The 21,460-nt window shown below is 39.2% G+C and overlaps 1 protein-coding gene across 2 annotated transcripts in view; it reads left to right on the top strand.

The window, feature by feature from the left end:
- Positions 1-1,037: 1,037 nt before the first annotated feature.
- The window catches only part of SLAIN2 (SLAIN motif family member 2), a 75,161-nt gene continuing 54,738 nt past the window's right edge, over positions 1,038-21,460 (top strand). For both annotated transcript variants that reach the window (XM_043572715.1, XM_043572714.1), the window contains exon 1: positions 1,038-2,410. In XM_043572715.1, coding sequence (XP_043428650.1) covers positions 2,022-2,410 — 389 coding nt within the window. In that variant the 5' untranslated portion in view covers positions 1,038-2,021. The remainder of the gene's footprint in view (positions 2,411-21,460) is intronic.

The following is a 21,460-nucleotide window of genomic DNA, read 5'->3' as shown; positions in this document are numbered from 1 at the left end:
AAATACATATTTATAGGTAGTCAGCAAACTTTGAATTGCTTTTCTTGCTATGAATCAACATCTCTCTAGTCCTTGATGTGTCAGAATTTACATTCTTCTCAACTTTCAACAAACCAGATATTTCAACAAACCACTGTGTCAGACAGTGGACATGAAAAACACAAATAAATAGTTCCTTGTCATCAGGTATATAGCCAAAACCAACAAAAAAGAAGAAAAAAACTTAGAGTGTCAACACCTGTTGAAAACTATTGATCAGGTGATGCTAGAGAACAACTAGGTATTTGTGGAACTGTCAGGAAAAGTTTTCCTGGGTAGGTGAGCATGGATTTTAAGAAAGGGAATCAGACCTGGCAGGTAGAATATTCTAGGCAAGGAAAATACAGCACAGAGAGGCGGAAAGATACAAGTAAGCCCTGGCATATTAGTCCACACCCAGGTGGAATAGGGCTGGATCATTAGCAGCTAAGGGTGGAGGAGGCAATTAGAGGAAAGCTGCAAACAGAAGCCAAGTACACAGCTGACATCTGAAAAATAATGAATGCGATCAAGAGAAAGTATTTAACTGGGTTTGGTTTGTTTCGCTGTTACTAGTACACATTATAAACGGGCGTCACTGAAAAAATTTTACATTCTTACATCTCTCAGCATTCATCGCTATATGTCAACATGTTTATCACGTTCTTTTAATACACTCGTTAGGGGCACCTGGGTGGCTCCGTCGGTTATGTGCTGGACTCTTGATTTTGGCTCAGACCCGGATTTCCCATTTCGTGAGTTCAAGTTCCGCATCTGGCTCTATGCTGACAACTCAGATCCTGCTTGGGATTGTCTCTCTGCCCGTCCCCAGCTCTCTATCAAAAATAAATAAACTTAAAAAAATACACTTTAAAAAAATATAAAGTCAAGACACACTATGGCAAAGTTTTTTCCAAGAAACGATCCAAAGAGCAGATTAGGCGTCAATTAATAGACAAAGGGGAGGAGGGGGCGGTTTTATATCCCCGCTTCCAAACCAGTGTGCAATAAACTTTTAAGTCGGGAGAACTTTTAATGGATAAGATGCCTTTAAATTGCTTAGTACAGTGTCTGGGCCATAGTATGCATTCAGCAACTTGTGGTTATTATTTTGATCTTAGACGTCTCAATGATTTGGGATTCTGTTTTCTCATTTTCAGAGGAAGAAACAGGTCACCGATGGACCCCGAGGCTCCTGCCAGCCCTGACAATCTCCTATTTCAAGCAGGCATCGAATAAATATTTGCTGAACAAACAGACAAAATAAACTCTCTGTCCAAGGGGCCCGGCCAAGCGCCCACCAGAGAGCCAGCCAGGACACAGGTCACACTCGGGCGCTGGTTCCACACGCCAGTGTTTGGGGGTGGGGAGCACACCACACTCCCCATCCAAGACCAACAGGCGCAGCTGAGTGCGAGTTGTGAGTTTGCGATCTTAGCTCCTCCCGCAGTCAAGCCCTCATCACTCCTCTCCGGCCTCGGCCAGCTTCTCTCTCCGCCCGGGCCCCGCCTGCCGCCGGAATCGCTCTCCCCAGCCAGCCCGGCGGCTTCCCACCTCCACCGACGCCCGCCCCGCCCCTTCCGGCCGAGGCCCCGCCCACCGGCTTCGCCCACGGCCCCGCCCCTCCGCGAGCTCGGCGCGCGGTCCTCTCAGCGCTCGCCGGCGGCCGCGTCCACCCCCGACGCTCTGAGGTCACCGACGGGGCCGGGCTGCGGGGGGCGGAGGGACGGAGGGAAGATGGCGGCCGAGGCCGGATATTGGCGCCGCCTCCCCCAATCCTGGAGCCGGCGCAGATGAGGCGGCTCGGCTGGGGCCAGCGGCGCTTCGGAACCGGAGCTGGGGGGACCCTGGCGGTGGGGCCTGGCCCTGCTGTATGCCGGCGCCTCGGCTAGAGTGAGCGGCGGCGGCGGCGGCGGCGGCGGCGGCGACGCCTCTTTCCCCCCGGCCCTCTCCCCGGCGCTGAGTCTGAGCGGGTGGCAGGCGGCACAGGCGGCGGGGCCGGGATGGAGGACGTTAACTCCAACGTGAATGCGGACCAGGAGGTGCGGAAGCTGCAGGAGCTGGTGAAGAAGCTGGAGAAGCAGAACGAACAGCTGAGGAGCCGCTCGGGGGCCGTGCAGGGCGTCGGCTCCCTCGGGCCCGGCAGCCCGGTTCGGGCCGGCGCGTCCACTCCCTCCTCCGGCACGGCGTCCCCTCGGGGCTTCCCCTTGGGCCTCAGCGCCAAGTCGGGCGGCGGGGTCGGGTCGGGCCCGAGGCGGACGAGTAGCGAGGAGCTGCGGGACGCCACCTCCTTGCTGGCCGCGGGCGAGGGCGGCTTGCTGGACGAGGTGGAGCCGCTGCGGCCCGAGGAGCTGGAGCGCCTGTCAGGCTGGGAGGAGGAGGAGGAGAGCTGGTGAGCGCGGGCCGCCTGGCCGGGGCTGGGCGGGGACGGGCCCGGGGGCGGAGAGCGTCCTCCGCGGGTAGCCCTGGTGAGACACCTCGCTTTGTGTAGCGGGATCCGCTCTCGGACGGGGACTCGTGCTTGGCTAGCTTTGGCTGCGGAGAGGTCGACTGGAGTTGGGGGCATTCGAGGCGTGCTGGAGGAACAGGATTTGTAGCTGGCTGTCCCCCTGGCTTGTGCACTCTCTGGGTTCTGGACCCCGTTGCGGGGTCTGTGGTTTGGCACGGCCCGGGAAGGGGGCTGCTCGCCGTGGGAGGAGTCGGGGGGGGTGGTGGGAAACCGCTTTGTAAGGAAGGGATCTCGCTTTGTGTGAAATACTGGCTTTCGGAAGGTGGCCTGAGCATTTTGGATGTCGGGGAGGGGTCTGTTCGATGAGGTGTCGCCGGACGCGGGGTGGGGGTGGGGAGGGCAGACCGAAGCGGTCTAAGCGCGGTGGTCAGTGTTTCGGACCGCTGGGAGATGGGTACGTTTCTGGCGGCGACGGGGAGACCATGTGAATCAGCACTCCCCTTTGGGTAGTGGGGTAAAGCTTGCTTTGTGTGAAGAGGGCAGAGGATGGTACTGCTTTGTGTGGAAAGTCAAGGGGTGGAACAAGAGCCCGGCTCTTATTTTTTAAACAAGAATTGGGGCTGGCAGTTTTCGGAGCTGGGAGGTGACAGTTACCACATCCCTCCTTAATTTTCCATGTCATCCTCGGAGCAGAGAAAAGGAGCCCTATTTAAAAATCTAAACCAAAGCTGTATTCTCACAAGCCACTTCTTGGTAGGATTGTGACCCACACCATAATATCACATAAATAGAAAGGACATCGGAGGCGTTCTCCCTCTTTTTTTATTGCAACCCCATAAAGATGTCTATAAGAAATTCTTTTCTTAATTTAAAGTTTTGATGTTTAGCTACAATGTCTCAACTCGGTTGAAATTGAAACTTGTAACTCAGTGAAGTGGAAATTCTTCATGGACTCTGATATTGCAGGGGTGCAACTTTACAGTTACTTAGTTAAGAGCTTTGCTTGGGATTCAGGCCCTGGCTCTGCCACACTAGCTGTATGACCTTGGGCAAGTTAAGTCTGAGCCTCACTTTCTTCCTCTGTTTGATGGAGAAAAGAATAGTGCTTATTTCTGCGGAGTGGTGAAGATTACATGAGCTAATCCGGGTATACTTTTAGCACTGGTTCTGGCATACAGTAAACTCTCCAAAACTATTACTCTTGAGCCTAGTTATTTAAGTCACAAAGTATTCAGTGAGCTCTTAAGGATTTGTGGGAAAGTCTGAAGATTCTTAATATGTTGATCCCTGTTCATTAAGGCAGTTACAGTCTTGGTGGGAGCCAAGTTTTATGCAGCTGAATAAACTAGGAGATAAACAGTGAGTTGCAAACAAACAAACAAAAAACCCAAAACAAAACGAGAGGAGCAAAAATACTGAGAATGCTCAGAAATTGGGAAAAAATAATGGTTCAAAGTAGTTGAGGAAAACTTTGGAGCCTGGGGTGGGGAAAGAGTGGGAAGGGCCTTTTATGCTCTGACAACTGCTAGAGCAGAGTCAGATATTTGTAACTCCCAATTAGGAAGGTTTGAATTACAGAGAAACTCTTGAATATGTGATATCAAGCCATTATTTTATTTCCAAGTAATACCAAATATTATTAGAACTGATTATGGTAGTGACAGTTTTTCATATTAGTGTGAGATCACGCCCTCCCAAAGGAATTCTGGGTGTGTGTACACTTTAAAAGAATCCAGAATCATCTATCCTCACTTGCCTCTTCCAAGTGATGATGATAATGATGCTCTTAATAATGAGTGTTAGCTGCACTCATGAGCCCATTTTAGATTATGTATTATTAGAACATAGACTCCTCTTGGAGAAACTGAATACGTACTCTGCTACTTTGCTTTCTGAGCACAGACTTTGTTCAGGTAAAGCAAGACATCTTAAATACTATGGCAGACTTTTCTTTTGAGCAGGTAGTTCCTTACTGCTTTAATCCTGGCAACGTATCTTGATCCTGTCCTTTTTCTGAAAAGATTTGTGTGAACTGAAAGTTTTATAAGTTGTACTTAAAGTGCTTTAGAGTGTGTTTTTGGAGTATAAGTGGTAAGGGGGCAGGTGTTAGTGGCAGGGGGAGGAAGATTCAAAGAATCGAGAGTCTTTTCTTAGCAAACTGGAAATCTACTTTCTGTAACTTATACCCATTGTACCTTCTCTTCCATCTAGAGGAATGTTTTCCCTCCTTCATAAAATGCTAGTTATGAAAGTGTTAATAGATACTGTGTGAAAAAATAATGGTGGGTCTAAGGTTAAATATATGTGGGGGAAGAAAGTTTAACAAAAAGAGGCTTCTTTAATATTGGACTTGTTTGATACACTGATGCATATTGAATATAGTACATTTCTAAGTGGTAAATGTTTTTTGAGCTCCCAAGGAACACAATTAGAAAACAGTGCTTCAGAGCAGTGACTTTCAGAGACATTTTTTTTTTTTTTTGGACCCACCTTCATGATAAAGAAAAACATTTTATATCATAGACTAGTACATGGATATATGAATAATTGAAACAGAAGTTTCACAGAACTGTAGTTTTGTGGCAAACTCTAATATTTTCTATTCTATTCTGTTTCTTTAGGGGAAAAATGCTAGTTACAACCCATTAAGCTGATTTTGTGACCCATTAATGAATTAACGGGTTGTTTCTCAGTTTGGAAAGCACTGTTCTAGAACAGATTGGAAAAGTCTAGAGAAGGGAACTAACATCATTGTACGTCACAGTGTATCAGGCTATGCCAGGTAGCTTAAAAACATTTTTACATTTAATTTTCATCCATTTGTGAGGTAAGTATCATTTCCTAGGTAAGGAAATGTGGTCTTTCTAAGCATCAAATAACACACAGTTTTAATGTTGGAGTTGGGATTTGAATCCAGGACTTTATGACATCAAAGCCTATGCTGTTCCCATTGTATTTTGCATTTTCTAAGTATAATACCTTTTCCACGTGAATGGCCCCTTAAAATATTTGAAGACCGCTATCATGATCTGGCTGACCTCTTCTACCCACCACACACTCTGAGCATTCTCCTCTCTTCTGTGGAGCAAAACAATCCCAATTTATTTTATTATTCCTAAGGTAATATCATTCTCTGATCCTTCAACCATGATCATTTTTCTCTTAATGAATTCTAGTTGCTCATTGTCATTAAACATGTTACTCAGAGTTGTACTCAGCATTTTATTTTATTTGAAGATTTTATTTTTTAAAGGACTCTCTACACCCGATGTGGGGCTTGAACTCACAACCCTGGGCTCAAAAGTCACATGCTCTACTGACTGAGCCAGCTAGGCTCCCCTGTACTCAGTATTTTAGACGATATCTGACCAGACAGTGTGGTGGATACACCTTGCTTGAGCTAAATGCTATTGTTTTGAAACCAAATATTTCATTAACAGTTTTGGTTTCTGTTATTTATGGTTAATATGAGCCAGTAGTGTCGATTGCACTCGGTATCTTTTATATACAAGTTGTTAAACTAAATCTCCCTAACCCTGTTTTTGTGTAATGATTTTTTTTTCTTTTTTTGGTATTTGCGTGTGTGTGTGTATACATTAGGCTTTTATATTTAAATCAGGCTTTTATATTTCATTTCGTTAATCTTGATTTAGGCATTTATTACAATTTTTTTTGTCATTTTCATATTTGGTAGGCATATCTACGTGGTCCTCGAGTTGTTGATAAAAATGTTAAAATGACAGAATAAAGGGCTCTGAAAAGTGCAGCTCAGCTAGAATCCCTTCAGATTAACATCAGTCCATTAATCAACACACATTGTGGTTGTTCGATAACTGTTAGTGTCACTTGTTATTATCAAGCCCATACGCCATTTTGTATGGATATCATGAAACATTTTGCCAAATTGCTTGCTGTAATTAAGTTATACTATGCCTACAGGGTTCTTACCTGCACTGAAGCAAACATATGAAAATAGAAATTACATTTTATTTGGTTTGAATTGTCCGTGGTGAATCCTCTGGCTTTTTCCTTTTCTAACTTTACAAACATTTTGTTTAATTCAGTTTTAAATTTTGCAAGGAATTAGTTTGGCCTGGAATTTCTTTTCTTTTTTTTTTTTTTTTTTTTAATTTTTAATGTTTATTTTTGAGAGAGAGACAGAGCTCGAGCAGAGGAGGGGCAGAGGTAGAGATGGAGACACAGAATCCAAAGCAGGCTTCAGGCTCTGAGCTGTCAGCACAGAGCCCGACATGGGCCTCGAGCCCATGAGCCATGAGATCATGACCTGGGCCAAAGTTGGATGCCTAACCGACTGAGCCACCCAAGCACCCCAGTCTGGAATTTCTAGACCTACTTATTTTTCTCTTTAGAAATTATCATATTTCCTCTTATCCACACTTTGACCCTGACATGTTATTTTTGTTTTCCCTGACATGTCGTTTTATTTTTATTTTTACTTATTTTTAAAGTTTATTTATTTATTTTGAGACAGAGAGTACAAGTTGGGGAGGGACAGAGAGAGAGAAAAGAGAGAGAGAGAGAGAGACAGAGAGAGAGAGAATCTCAAGCAGCCTCTGCACCATCAGCATGGAGCCCGATGCGGGGCTCACACCCATGAACCACGAGATCGTGACCTGAGCCAAAGTCAGACACTTAACCTACTGAGCCACCCAGGCACTGCCCCCCCCCCACCCCATTTTTTTATTTTTTAACGTGTACGTCTTTTGAGACAGAGACTGAAAGTGAGAGTGCAAGTGCATGGGTATGCAGGAGAGGCAGAGAGAGAGAGAGAGAAAGAATCTTAAGCAGGCACTGTGCTGACAGCGCAGAACCCAGTGTGGGACTGTATCATGAGATCATGACCAGAGCTGAAATCAAGAGTCAGATGCTTAACTGAGCCATCCCCACACCCTGACATGTTATTTTAGATTGATATATTTTGAATCAGTAATAATTCAATGACAGAATTTCAGTTCTTTTACATTATTTAGAGGGGCAGGCCTAAACCTTTTTCAAGCTACATTCTGGCTTACACTCTGACTTACTGTCTACCACCCTGCCTCATTTGAAAATTCAGTTTCCTTTGAAGAATGTTTATTCAGATTGTGCATTTGAACCAAGTATTGGCAGAAAAACAGAAGGTAAAGAAGAATCTTTCTGCCCACTCTTTGTCATGTGGTAGCAGTGCATATTTTGCTCTTGTATTATAGGCTATCTCTTTTTTAATATTAATGTTCTCGATATACTTTTTATTCTCCATAAGTATTTGTTGACTATAATTCACATACAATAAAACTTTCCCTTATAAAGTGTGTAATTTAGTGACTTTTTTAGTATATTCACAAAGTTGTGCAGCTGCCACCACTCTCTAATTCCAGAACATTTTCATTAGTACCTTCCTCCCCTAAAAAAATAAAACAAAAACAAAAAAAACCTCTCCAAACTCATGATCAGTCACTTCCCATATCCCCCTCAACCCAGCTCCGCTCACATACTTTCTGTGTCTATGGGATTTTCTATTCTGGTCATTTCATATAAATGAAATTATGTAATATGTAGCAGTTTGTTTCTGGTTTCTTTCATTTAACATGTTTTCAAGGTTCATGTTGTAACATGTATCAGAACATTTCCCTTTTTTTTTCATTCCTTTTTATGTCTGAATAATATTACCACATGTTGTTTATCCATTCATCAGTTGATGAGAATTTGAATTGTTTCCACTTTTTGGTATTTATGAAAAGTGTTGCTGTGACCATTTTTTTTAATGTTTAAGAGAGGGGGAGGGAGAGAGCAAGCAGGGGAGGGATGAGAGGGAGACACAGACTCTGAAGCAGGTCCAGGCTGTGAGCTGACAGCACAGAGCCCGACATGGGGCTCGAACCCACAAAATGCAAGATCATGACCTGAGCTGAAGTTGGAAGCTTAACCGACTGAGCCATCCAGGTGCCCTTGACCAAATTTTTATATGGACATGTTTTCATTTTTTCTTGAGTATATACCTAGGAGTAGAATTACGAGGTCAAATGGTAACTCCATGTTTAACTTTTTGAGTAACTGCCAGACTGTTTTCCATGGCTGTGCCATTTTACATTTCCATCATCAGTACACAAGAGTTCCAATTTTGCCACATTCTCTCCAACACTTGTTATTGTCTGTCTGTCTGTCTTTTTTGTTATATAGCCATTCTACTAGTATCTCATTGTGGTTCTGATTTGCCTTTCCCTAATGACTAATGGCATTGAGCATCTTTTCATCTATTTATTGGCCATTTGGCTATCTTTGGAGATGTCTATTCAAACCATTTACCCATTTTCTAATTGGGTGACTTTACGTTGTAAGAATTCTTTAAATATACTGGATACTAATCCTTCATGAGATACATGATTTGCAAATATTTTCTTTCATTCTATGTTGTTTTTTTTTTTTACTTTCTTGATGGAGTCCTTTGAAGGATAAAGTTTTTAATGTTGTGAAGTCTTATTTACTCTTTTGTTGCTTGTGCTTTTGATGTCGTGTCAAAACTGTGCCTAATCCAAGATTACAAGATTTTTCTTAAAATTTTACCTCTTACATTTAGGTCTTTAATCCATTTTTTAAATTGTGGTAAAATATACATAATATCAAACTTACCATGTTAAGTATTTTTAAGTGTATAGTTCAGTGACATTAAGTACATTTCTATTGTTGTGCAACCATCACCACCATCCATCTCTAGAACTTTTTGTCTTCCCAAAGTGGAATTAAATACTAATTAAACAGTAACTCCCCTTCCCTCCCCAGCCCCTGACAACCCTTCTTTCTTTCTCAATGAATTTGACTATTCTTTGTAACTAATACATGTGGAATCATACAATATTTGTGTTTTTGTGACTGTTTTATTTCACTTACCACAATGTCTTCAAGATTCATTTGTTGTAGAATGCCTCAGAATTTTCTTCCTTTGGGGGAGGGAACATGTCTCTAAAGCTGTATTTAATCTTATAATCCCCAATGGGCAAAAGAAAACAATACTTAAATCTTTCTATCCCAAACCTGAGCTTGTGTGATTATTTTCATATTTAAATATGGAGTTTACGTATATGCTATTTTGGGGGACAAAACCCAAACAAAACCATAAAAGTCAGCCTTCAAACAATTTCCAGGCATCTAGTTCATTATTGTCAACCACATTCACATTGTTGTGCAACAGATCCACAGAATTCTTCCATCCTACATGACTGAAACTACACCCACAGAACAAAAACTCCTTACCTCCCTCAGCTCCTGGCAACCACCATCTTTGTTTCTATGAGTTTAGATGCCTCGTAAGTTGAATCATGTCCTCAAGTTTCATTCATGTTGTAGCATGTGATGTGATTTCCTTTTTTTTAAGACTGAATAATATTCTATTGTATGTACCATATTTTCTCTATCCATTCATCTCTCGATGGACGTTTGGATCGCCTCCACCTCTTGGCTATTGTGAATAACCCTGCTATGAACGTGAGTGCACAAATATCTGCTCAAGTCCTTGCTTTCACTTCTTTTGGGTATATACCCAGAAGTGGAATTGCTGGATCAAATGGTAATTCTGTGTTTAATTTTTTGAGGAGCCACTATACTGTTTTCCATAGTAGCTGCACCATTTTACATTCTGATGAGCATAACAAAAGGATTCCAGTTTTTCTGCTTCCTTGCCAACATTTGCTTTGATCCATTTTGAGTTTTTAAATAGTGGGAGGTAGGGGTCCAACTTCATTCTTTTTTTGTCATTGTACTGTTTGAAGACTTTCCTGTCCCCATTATATTGTCGAAATCAGTTGTCCATAAATGCATGGATTTATTTCTGAACTCTCAGTTCTATTGGTCTTTGTCCTTATGCCAGTACCAGACAGTAGTGATTACTGTAGCTTTTTAATAAGTTTTGAAGTTGGAAAGTGTGAGCCTTAAAATTTTGTTCCTTTTCAAGATTGTTTTGGCTATTCAGGGTCTCCTGTATTTCCATATGAACATTAGGATCAACTTATAAATTTCAAAAAACAGCTGCAATTTTGACAGGGATTATATTGAGTCTATAGATGAATTTGTAGAACAGTGTGTAGATTAATCTGTTTTGAGATTTTAACAGTGTTTATTCTTTCAATCCATGGGCATTGGATGTCTTTCCACTCACTTAGGTCTTTAATTTCTTTCAACTTATGTTTTGTAATTTTCAGGTTATAGGTCTTGCATTTATCCTATTTTATTCCTAGTTATTTTATTCTTCTTGATGCCATTGTAGATGGAATTGTTTTTCTTCACTTCACTTTTGGATTGTTCATTACTACCGTATAGAAATATCATTGATTTATTTTTATTGATGGCATTGTATTCTGCAGCTTGCTGAAGTAATTTATTAGCTGTAATTGTGTGTGTGTGTGTGTGTGTGTGTGTGTGTGTGTGTGTGTGTATTTCTCAGGATTTTTTATATATAAGATCACGTCATCTGCTAATAGAGATAACTTTACTACCTCTTTTCCAATCTGAGTGCTGTTTGTATTCTTGCTTAATTGCCCTGACTAGAACATCCAGTGTAATGTTGGATACAGGAGGTGAAAGTGGACATTTTTCAATGTGATTTTTTAAGTTGTTTATTTATTTTGAGAGTGAGCAGGGGAGGGGGAGAGAAAGAATCCCAGGCGGTTTCCATGCTGTCAGCACAGAGACCCACATGGAGCTTGACTTCACAAACCATGAGATCATGACCTGAGCCAAAATCAAGGGTCAGACGCTTAACCATCTGAGCCACCCAGGCGCCCCCTTCAATGTGACTTTTGTTGCTCTTTTTAAAAATGTTTATTTTGAGAGCAAGAGAGCATGCATACATGCGTGTGTATGCAAATGGAATGGGAGGGGCAGAGAGAGAAGAGAGAGAGAATCCCGAGCTGATGAGCAGGCTCCATCAGCGCAGAGCCGGATGCAGGGCTCAATCCCACAAACCATGAGATCATGACCTGGGCCGAAATCAAGAGTTGGACATCTAGCCACCTGAGCCATCCAGGTGCCCCTTGCTGTTTTATTTTTAATTATAGCTAACAGTTATTTATTGCATTAACATGTGACAGATACTATGTTAAGAACCTTATATTTTATCTTTCCTAATAATCCAATATGGTCTGACTATTATTATTAGCCCCCATTTTAAAGATTGGGAAATTAAAACTTAAATAATTTGCTTATAGTCACTCAAGTATATGGCTGAGAGATAGGATTGGAACTCAGTCTGACTCTGTATTTAAAAATTTTCAATCCTTACCCAGTTGTGATTGTCTATATTTTTATGTTATTTTTAATAGATTTATACTGTTATTTAGTTTGGGGTATTACATGTCCTCCCCACTCTGTCTTTTGATCATTTGTCTTTAATAGCTTGAGCTCTGTATACATTTTTAATTTCTTTATATAAGAACCTCTTTTTATACTCATTATTCTAGTGCTGAATTGGCCTTTGGAGCTCTTCGGAGTCAGATGACATAGTAGCTAAGAGCTATGACTCAAACTAGATAGCCTGAGTTGAAATCCCTGCTCCCCGTCTTCTTAGCCGTGGGACCTTGAGCAAGTCACTTACTCTTTGTACATGAACCTCTTAATTTTTTCCAAAATAGAGATAATTAGTATAGCAACCATATAGAATTTAATGTATGTAACATGTGAAGAACAGTTCCTGGGACAACTTAAAGAAATAAATGATAGTTTTCATCATTGTCCTCTTCCTCCTCATTGCTTGTTTTATTATTTTAGTTTCAGATTTGCCTGTCTTTGCATTGAACTTTAAAAAAACAACTTTTTATTTTGGAAAATTTCAAACATGTAGAAAAATAGAGTGAAGAGTAAAATGAACCTCAGCTTATCCATCTTTAACACTTACCAACTCATGGCATTCTTATTTCATCTATGCCACTCAAACCTCAGCATCCTGGACTATTTTGAAGCAGATTCCATCCAGACACCATATTATTCAATTACTAAATATTGCAATAGAAGATAAGGACTTGTTTAAGCATAAGCACAATACTACTTTCACTCTCATTAGAAATAATTCTTTGGCATCATCAGATGTGCACTGAATGTTTTTAGATCAAATTTTCTAAAAATTAGTTTGTATATCTATGTTTAGAATTTTCTTTTTATTCTATTATAAATTCTAAAATGAGATGTTCTCTTTTTCCAAGCATTTTGGTCATTTTCATATCCAGTTAATTTATTGGTGATGGTCAGGACAGATAACAGTTCTTATTTCTTTCCCAGCTTTTTGAGAAATTAAATTGTTGAGGCAAATCAAGAATTTCTTAGGTTTTCTGCTGTGTTCAGGTTGAAGTTTTCAGCAGATGTGTAAATACCTGAAGTGGTCCCAAATCTTTTTTTCTTTGTAGTAGAATTGAAATTTGTTTTAAGTAACATTCATATCTTCCCGTGACCTTTTGGCCTATAATCAATTCCCATAATATCATCCCTATTTTTACATGGACAGTTAGTTAACATTTTTATTTATTTTTATTAGAGAGTGTGCAAGTGGGGGAGGGGGGCAGAGGGAGAGAGAGACAGAATCTTAAGCAGGCTCCATGCTAAGCATGGAGGCCCTGATGTGGGCCTTGATCCCACAACCCTGGGATCATTATCTGAGCCAAAATCAAGAGTCAGACTCTCGACTGAGCCATCCAGGTGCCCCTATTTAACATTTTAATTTAATTATAGTTTTAGCATTCCTGTGCTTTAATTCCATGTACCTGTACCTCTTAGGCTCCCACATTTTTATAAAACAAAATAATTTCACTCTAATTCGCCATAAATCCACATTTTCTTCATTAAATTTACCTAGAGTGGTATACCTTTATTAAGGAAAGAAACAGCCATGGGTCTCAAAGAAAGGAGCCTTTACTAATGGTCTTTATTAGAATTTTTAAAGGGCCTCAAAATAAAAGAATGAACAAGTACATGTAATATATAAAAATCTTTACATTATCATTTTAAATGTTCATTGTTGGAGCACCTGGGTGGCTCAGTTGGTTGAGCATCCAGCTTTGGCTCAGGTCATGATCTCATGGTTCATGAGTTCAAGCCCCACGTCAGGCTTTGGGCTGATAGTGCCAAGCCTGTTTCAGATTCTCTGTTTCCCTCTATCTCTGCCCTTCCCCCACTCACACGTACCCTTACGTGCACTCTCTCACTCTCTTAAAAAACATTAAAAAAATTTTTGTTTTTAATATTGTTGAGGAGGAGAGTTAGGAACTACTTTTCCAGCTCTTCAAGTTTCTTAAGATTATTTTCTCCATCCCTACTGTGAATTTTGCTAATTGAAAAGGAATTTATCTGTAGGCAAAAGAGGAGTGTAGGTGTGAAATACTTTCTAAAATAAGTTTTAGACTTTTTATTTACCTACTCTGCTGCACTTCTGTAGATGATCGTTTAATATTGCATATATATTCATAGTGACTGCATTACCTATTCACTACTTGTTAGTTAAAATTAGTTCTTGGTATCTAGAAGTTTGTCATTATATTATTTTCTCCCTTTTTTCTTTACTTTGAGAATTCTTTTATTATTGACATAAACCCCCTGCATCTGTAGTGGAGAGAACAGATTGAGAATAGAGATGTTAGGGAAAATTGATAAAGTTGCCAGGCTCTTTGCAGGGCCCGTAGGAACTTTGTAGAACATATAATCATAGAAAATGAAATTAAAATGGACTTTGAGATCAGGTGGTCTTGCCTCTTGTTTTTAAGCTGTTTAATATTCAAACTGTTGGAGGCAAATAGTTATTTCTTCTTAAAAATGTTTGTGATTGGAAATTGAATAAGTTCTTCATATCCTATTAAATCCATTTTACTTTAAATCCATTTTCCCTCAAGTTTTTGAAGACATTTTAAACTCAGACTGACTTCTCATCAATAAATTGTATTGATGAACTTCTCTAACTTCTAGATAGTAGGTGGTTTTTACTTACTGTATTTTTTTTCTCATAGTCCGTCACATCTAAGAATGAACCTTATTACATGACCTCTTTGTTTTATGTATGCTTTTCATGGGGGAGACCATTGGTACAATTTGTCTGTAATTTCATATGATAAGTCTAGGTTAATAAGGTTTAATTTGTATAATTATTACTTATCTAAAATAGTTTGGCAGTTATTTGCTGATTAACATCCTGAAGTTAGTTTTCTAGACGTCTAAATACCATGAAGAGGTTAAAGTAATGCAGCTCGTGTGTGTGTTTTAAATGAATTAAGAAGTTATGCATAGTGATTTTCCGGTGATACTGATGTGGACTTATCTTTTTTTTTCTTCCAAAAGTTTATTCATTTATTTTGAGAGAAAAAGCGTGAGTTGGGGAGGGAGCCAAGAGAGCATCCCACACAAGCTCTGAGCTGCCTTCACAGAGCCCGATTCGGGTCTCAATCGGACTAAGCATGAGGTCATGACCTGAGCCAAAATCAATAGTTGGACACTTACCTGACTGACCTCCCCAGGCTTCCCTAGTTTGTTTTTTTTTTTTTTTTTTTTTTAATAGAACAAATACTTAGAGTCCCATGTATGAACAGCACAGTGTTGGGAACACTGAGAGACAAGATAATGCAGGTTCTTACTTTCTTAAAAAATGGAGTTTGGCCAAGAAGGGCCAAATAATTGGTAAAATATGTTGCAGTCACTATTGTTGAATTATGTTCTGCATACAAAGTATTGTATAAGGCATTTTATGCATGGCAAGTCATTTAATCTGTACAATTTTGAGTTATCTCCATTTTTTATTGTGGTAAAATATACAAAATAAAAAATTTACCATTTTAACCATTTTTAAGTGTACAATTCAGTGGCATATACATTGTTATGCAATCATCACCACCATCCATCTCCGGAAGTTTTTATCTTTCCACGTTGACATTCTGTATAAACAATAACTCCCCATTTCCCTATTCTCTGTGCCCCCAGCCCTTGGCAACTACCATTCAACTTTCTGTGTCCATGAATTTGACCTTCTAGGTACCTCATATAAGTGAAATCCTATGGTATTTGCCCTTTTCTGTCTGGCTTATTTAATTCAAAGTTCCATCTATGTTGTAGGATGTGTCATGTACCATTTTGCACATAAAACAGTTAAAGTCACATAGCTAATATAATGAACTGAGATTCATGCTAAGTCTGAAAATCATGTCTAGTGAGAAACATTTTATCTTGGCTTATTTAACCTACAGGTATTTAGCTTTGGGAAGAGAATGATTTTTAGACATTTTAAAAATGTTTTTGAAGGACTATAATGAGTATTATTAGATTTATTCTGTATAACTCTGGAGATCATTACTAGAACAATAGGTGTAAGAGGCAGGCAAATTTTTATTTAATGTAAGGTAGAATTTTCAAATAGAGCTGTTTTTAGATGGTACGGGCTGTCTTTAAAGAGTGTAGCCCCCTTCAGGGTCACCTGGCCGGCTCAGTCGGTGGAGCATGAGACTCTTGATCCCAGGGTTGTGAATCTGAGCCCCACACTGAGGATAAAGATTACATTTAATAAAAATCTTTAAAAAAAAAAAAAACACCATAAATAACCTTCAACGGCGAAGACTGCTGAATGGTCCTGTGACAAAGGATGTTACAAAGAGGTAAAAATTGGTTGAATTATGTTACTTCTAAGTGTTCTTTTAACTCTGTTTCTGTGATTAAAATATTGCAATCTCTTTGGGAGCATAAGATACCTTCAAGACAAAGTGCTAAGTTTAAATGTGGGAGAGATCTTAAGCAATGGAAGCATCATAGATTCCCCCCCCCAACCCCAAATCTGTGGTACATTTCTCTGAATATCCTCAGTAATGGAAGATTCTTTTCCTCTTGAGGGTAGGTATGAGTTTTGAAAACGGTCGAAAGTCATTATTATGCTAGTGAATAAAAATGGGTTCGCAAGGTATTTGAAGTCCTCAGCAATCCAATTCCAGTTCACCTTTTCCCCATATTTACTTACTGTTGCCAGCAAACTTTATGGACATTCATGCTTGGTGGCATGCTCTGATGTTCATTCTACAGCAGAGCACCTTTTTCTTTCCTTTGTGAAATTCTGAATATCCTGCTTGGTTTACATCCTCTTCAGTGTTACCTGTTTATATATCCTTTTTAGAGCATATGTAACACAACAGCCTTGTACTTTGGTCTCTCTAGTCTAGGTTGTGAGCAGTTTAAGGAGAAGGACTGTATCATATTCATCTTCATGGGCCTGAACAGGCTCTCAGTACCTTGTGTGTAGTCAGAGTTCAGTTACATTAAATTAAATTGAATCAATCTGATTGTCAGTGATGTTAGATTGAAGTGCGGTGCAGCTGTAAAATAGTAAGACCAAATTTCTTGGCTGACTTTAATGACCCCATGCCAGTTTCACACACATTCTGAATACTGGCAGTATTGAATCCGTACTCTTCCATGATAAACTAAAGAAGGAAATGCTGTCTAGATGTAGTGTCTGTTGTTAAAAATCATTTTTAAAATTAATCAAAATAGTGGTGTCTCTTTGTTAGGATAACAGATGCACCTTGTTTTAAACTTGTTTGTACTTGTCATTTCTAAATTTCCTGTTACGAACACAAAATGCTTTTATAATTTAAAAAATCCTATTTATAGGATTTAAGTCAGTTTCATTACTTTGTGGTCACATAGGTAGGGATCATAATAAAATATGATACATTGAAAAGCCATTGATGCTTTTCTTATTACTTAATGGTAGTAAGATTACATATCAATGATGAAGAAATCTTGGTTCCCATAAGTTTATTTTTGTTTTTTAATGTTTATTAATTTTGAGAGTTGGGGGGAGGGACAAACAGAGGGAGGGAAAGAGAGAACCCGAAGCAGGCTCTATACCATCATCACAGAGCCTGGTGTGGGGAATGCAGGGCTCGATCTCATAAACCCTAAGATCAAGACCTGAGCTGAAATCAAGAGTCAGACATTTACCAACTGAGCCTTCCAGGCACCCCAGTTCCAGTAAATGTAGACATGTGTTTTTGATAGAACTGGAGCCCAAGTCAGCTGATGTGTATGATTTTGTCAACTACTCTTGTTTTTAACTTTGCATTTTAAAAATAAAATTACCTGAGTGTAAATATTAATGTCTACCAGATTTACCTTTAAATAAAGTATGTAATCTGTTTTTGTTGAGGTGGGGAAACTCTGATTCTTTTTTATTGTCCAGGAATGTCAGATAACCCCAAAGTTGTGTGTAGCTCACATCTTGCGAGCCTTCTGGTTAAAGAAATATGCCAAACTTCCAGGGAAACTGGTACTGATGCCCTTGTGGCTCAAAAGGGCTTCTTCCCTTTTCCCTCCACTTACCAAGGCTCTTGCCTCCTTGCCCTTTTGCTAGGGACATTTCTAGAACTGTATCTGTAAACTAATTTTGACTTTTTTTTTTTAATAAGTGACTTAATGTAAATAGATTGAGTTACGATAATAATATACTGTTCCTTATGGTAAGGAGTCATACTAGCCAAAGCACACTGCATGCTGACTGTTGTGCTAGTTTAGTAGCAAAAATGAACATGTAAAAAGTATGTAAGTTTTAAGACTTCAGGCAATATAAGTTCTTATTTTGCCTGCTCCATTTAACTCAAAATCACATCCTCTGGGGTCTTTCATTTAGAAATCTAAATTATGGAGGAAATGGACACCTTTAGGAACAAACTAGCTTATTTAAGAGGAAGGTTTTTTAAAACTAGGCCTTTAAACTAGGTGTGGCTCAAAAAAATGCAAAACATACAGTTTGCTTTGACTTTGAAAAGGCTCAAATGCTGGAATAAAGGTGAAATTTCTTAAAAGTGTTAAAGGACTATAGGTAGGAAAAGAAAAAGTGACTGTATCTCCTTGAAATGTGAAAAATATTAAGAACAAGATAATACCATAATATCAGATTTGAAATTTGTGAAAATATTTGGAAAGATAAGGTAAAGAGGGAGATAGTGCTTAGTTAAAAATTAGAGGTTTAGAATTCATGAGGATGAATCAAACCATATCCTACTTCTGTAGTTTACTAGAAGGAAACCCCTCCCACACACAGCCCTCCATTCTAGAGCTTTTGCTGTTTCTCTGTGAGAGAGTGAAAAAGCACCCATTTTCTGTGGCTGTAAAGGGTTGTTTTGTTTGATTTGAAAGGTATGAGTAAGGAGCTGGGGTGGGCCAGGCTAAGTTTGTAAGTGGACTGTAAGTCTGATAACATTGAGGAATGGAATTTAACAGATGTTATTGAGTTAGTGAGGAAGTTTTAAGTATGTATTTAGTGCCTAATTATTACTGTATTTTGTAAATATAATGCAGTTAGAATGTTTGTCTTTATTAATATTGGAAAGAATTTAGTAACTTTAGGATGTGAATATCTTTTGAGTAGGCCTGCTAATTTCCTCTCTGAGAGGGAGATAATGGGTCTTGTGTTGACTTGTCATAGTAAAATTCTTGTTTGCCACTGGTTATTCTTAGCTAGGGCTGCTCTGGAGAGGATTAAAAAACAAAATAAAAAAAAAAATTGATGAATCCTAGAAACCTGAGTCTAGAGGTTTGGAACTTGACAAGCAGACATTATAGGCCTCAATGGTTTAGAGCAAATGAATGAGAGAGGCTAGCAAACAGCACTATGTATAATCTAGCCTTGTCCTAATTCATCTTTGAATTCCTGTCTGACACCATGCCTGGCCATTGATGGCCGCTACATTAATATTTGATTAAATGACAAGGTGGAAGTTAATACTAAGCCTTCAAGGTACTTACAGTTTAGCTTGGAGACAGAACGAACTTGGAATTTGGTTCTCTCTGAAACCAACAATGAGAGTTCATAGAAGAAAGGCTTATTATGGACTTGAATGTGACAGCTGGGACATAGGATTTAGGTACAGGTGGAAGGGTATTTCTTGCTATTCTGGCAGAATCAAACAGTGCAGGGAAAAGGATGAATGCTATATTTGAGTAGGATAAAGAGAAAGCCTGTGAAGATACTTCAGTGAAGTTTGTTGGGGAACAAGTGAGAAATAAAGTTGAATCATTGGGTTAGAGACCATATTGTGGGCGTCCCGTGAAATGTAGGAGGAGATTTTTTTGAGTGTTGGAATATTCTTAGCAAAATGGTGTTTCAGAAAGATTAGTACAGAGATAGTATATAGGTGGGAACAGAAGGCACAGCTATGCTTAAGGGCTAGAAAACTAAGCCTCTGAGTTTTCTCAACCTCTTGTGCCCAGAAGCACATGGTAAAAACTTAATACTTCAAACCGAAGTATTGAGTCGAGTGATATTCTTTCCATTTCATCCCAAGTATTTATAAGTTCATAAAAATCACCATATCAAACCAAATGATTAAAGATCAGATTTGTTCCTTTTATAAGATATCTACATTGTTTAAAAATAGTATTTTGGTCTAACTAGCTTTCTTCTATGAGGATATTGACATTTTGGGCCAGATAATTCTTTGTTGTGGAGGCTGTCCTGTGCATTGTAGGGTGTTTAGCAGACAAAAAATGCCTCCAGACATTGCCACATGTCTCCTGGGGGCAAAATCACCCCAAGTATTGCCTTACAGCATACTTGTGATACAGTGTCAACTTAACCAGGAATATTGCAGGAGTAAGTATTTCATTCTGATAACTGTGTTCCGTTTACATTTCTAAATCATAAAATAGTAATGTTTGAAATTTAACAAAACTAAATTGTACAAACCTGGACACTTGGAGAGTCAAGGGAGTGCTGGGATGCCAGAACAACAGGCTTGAGGACTTCCCTGTACAAAGTGGATAAACGATCACCCTTCCAGTTAATCACCAAATATACATTGTATACTTACTATGAGTAGAGTACTGTGTTAAGATGATAAGAAGTAGGGATAAGAACTGTAGTTGTTGGAAAGCCTCATAAAAGAGGCAAGTCTTGAATTGGTCTTTAAGTAAGGCTGAGATTAGATAAGGAAAATGGAAAGAAAATTCTGCACCCTCCCCAGCCCCCATAGTAAAAAGAACTATGAACAAAGACATCTGTGGTTTAACTGTCCAAGATAATGAAGTGAACATTTATTTGGCCAGTTTGGCTGGACAGGAGTGTTTTGTTTTGTTTACTCTTATTTATTTTTTTTACTGGAGTATATGGGAGAGAAGATCAGAGGATGTAGTTTTGGATCAGATAAAAGGATCTTGAAAATTAAGCTGGGGACTCTTGCCGATGCGGACGTTTTTTGACCTGCGAAACAATGTTATACTGAACTGTATTTTAGCTAAATGGTAGTGGGTAGAGGATAGCTTGGGAAGTCTAGTAGGTATGGGGAAACCACTTGAGACTATTATAATAGTTTATGTTGGGTGAGATGAGGGTTTAGGCTTGGGTGAAGTTAGTGGAAATGAAAAGGAAGGGATGGATTTTAGGGGCATTAATGAATGGATAGGAAGTGTTGATTGAACACATTGAATACGGGGAGAGAGAAAATAGTCAAGGTTAGCATAAAATTTTTCATTCGTTGACTGTTGCCATTTTGTGTTTGTTTGGAGGTATCTGATTTTGGGGGATGTTATAGTTAACCTCCGGAGCTCTATGACACCCATGAAAAAAATTAGGACTAGAATTGTTTGAAATTGAAAATGATATATGTCCAAAGAATGATAGTTGGTTATGATGAAACATAAGACTTCTTCAAATTAAAAAAGTATCCAGTAAATATAGAATAAAATAGTAGGAACAAATTTATAGTTGTATCCTCTGAGATGGCAGTTGATAGAATAATAAAAATCCTGTGATGTAGAAAATGTGTGAAGAAATAGAAGAGCTCAGTTTTTACACTTGTAACATGTATTTTCAGACCCTTGTGTCATGACTTCTAGCTTTGGTAGTTAAACTTTAGTTAGTGATATGCGAAAAAACTGATGGGAAAAGAAGAAAGTTAAGGGACCAGAGAATAAGTTAAATTTATCCTCTTAAAGACCCTGGGATAATTTGATTACTGCCACTTGGGAGAGATCCTGATTAATTGT

The sequence above is a fragment of the Prionailurus bengalensis genome, chromosome B1 (genome assembly GCF_016509475.1).
Source record: "Prionailurus bengalensis isolate Pbe53 chromosome B1, Fcat_Pben_1.1_paternal_pri, whole genome shotgun sequence".
In the NCBI taxonomy this organism is placed as follows: Eukaryota; Metazoa; Chordata; class Mammalia; order Carnivora; family Felidae; genus Prionailurus; species Prionailurus bengalensis.
This window is presented reverse-complemented; position numbering and strand designations above follow the sequence as displayed.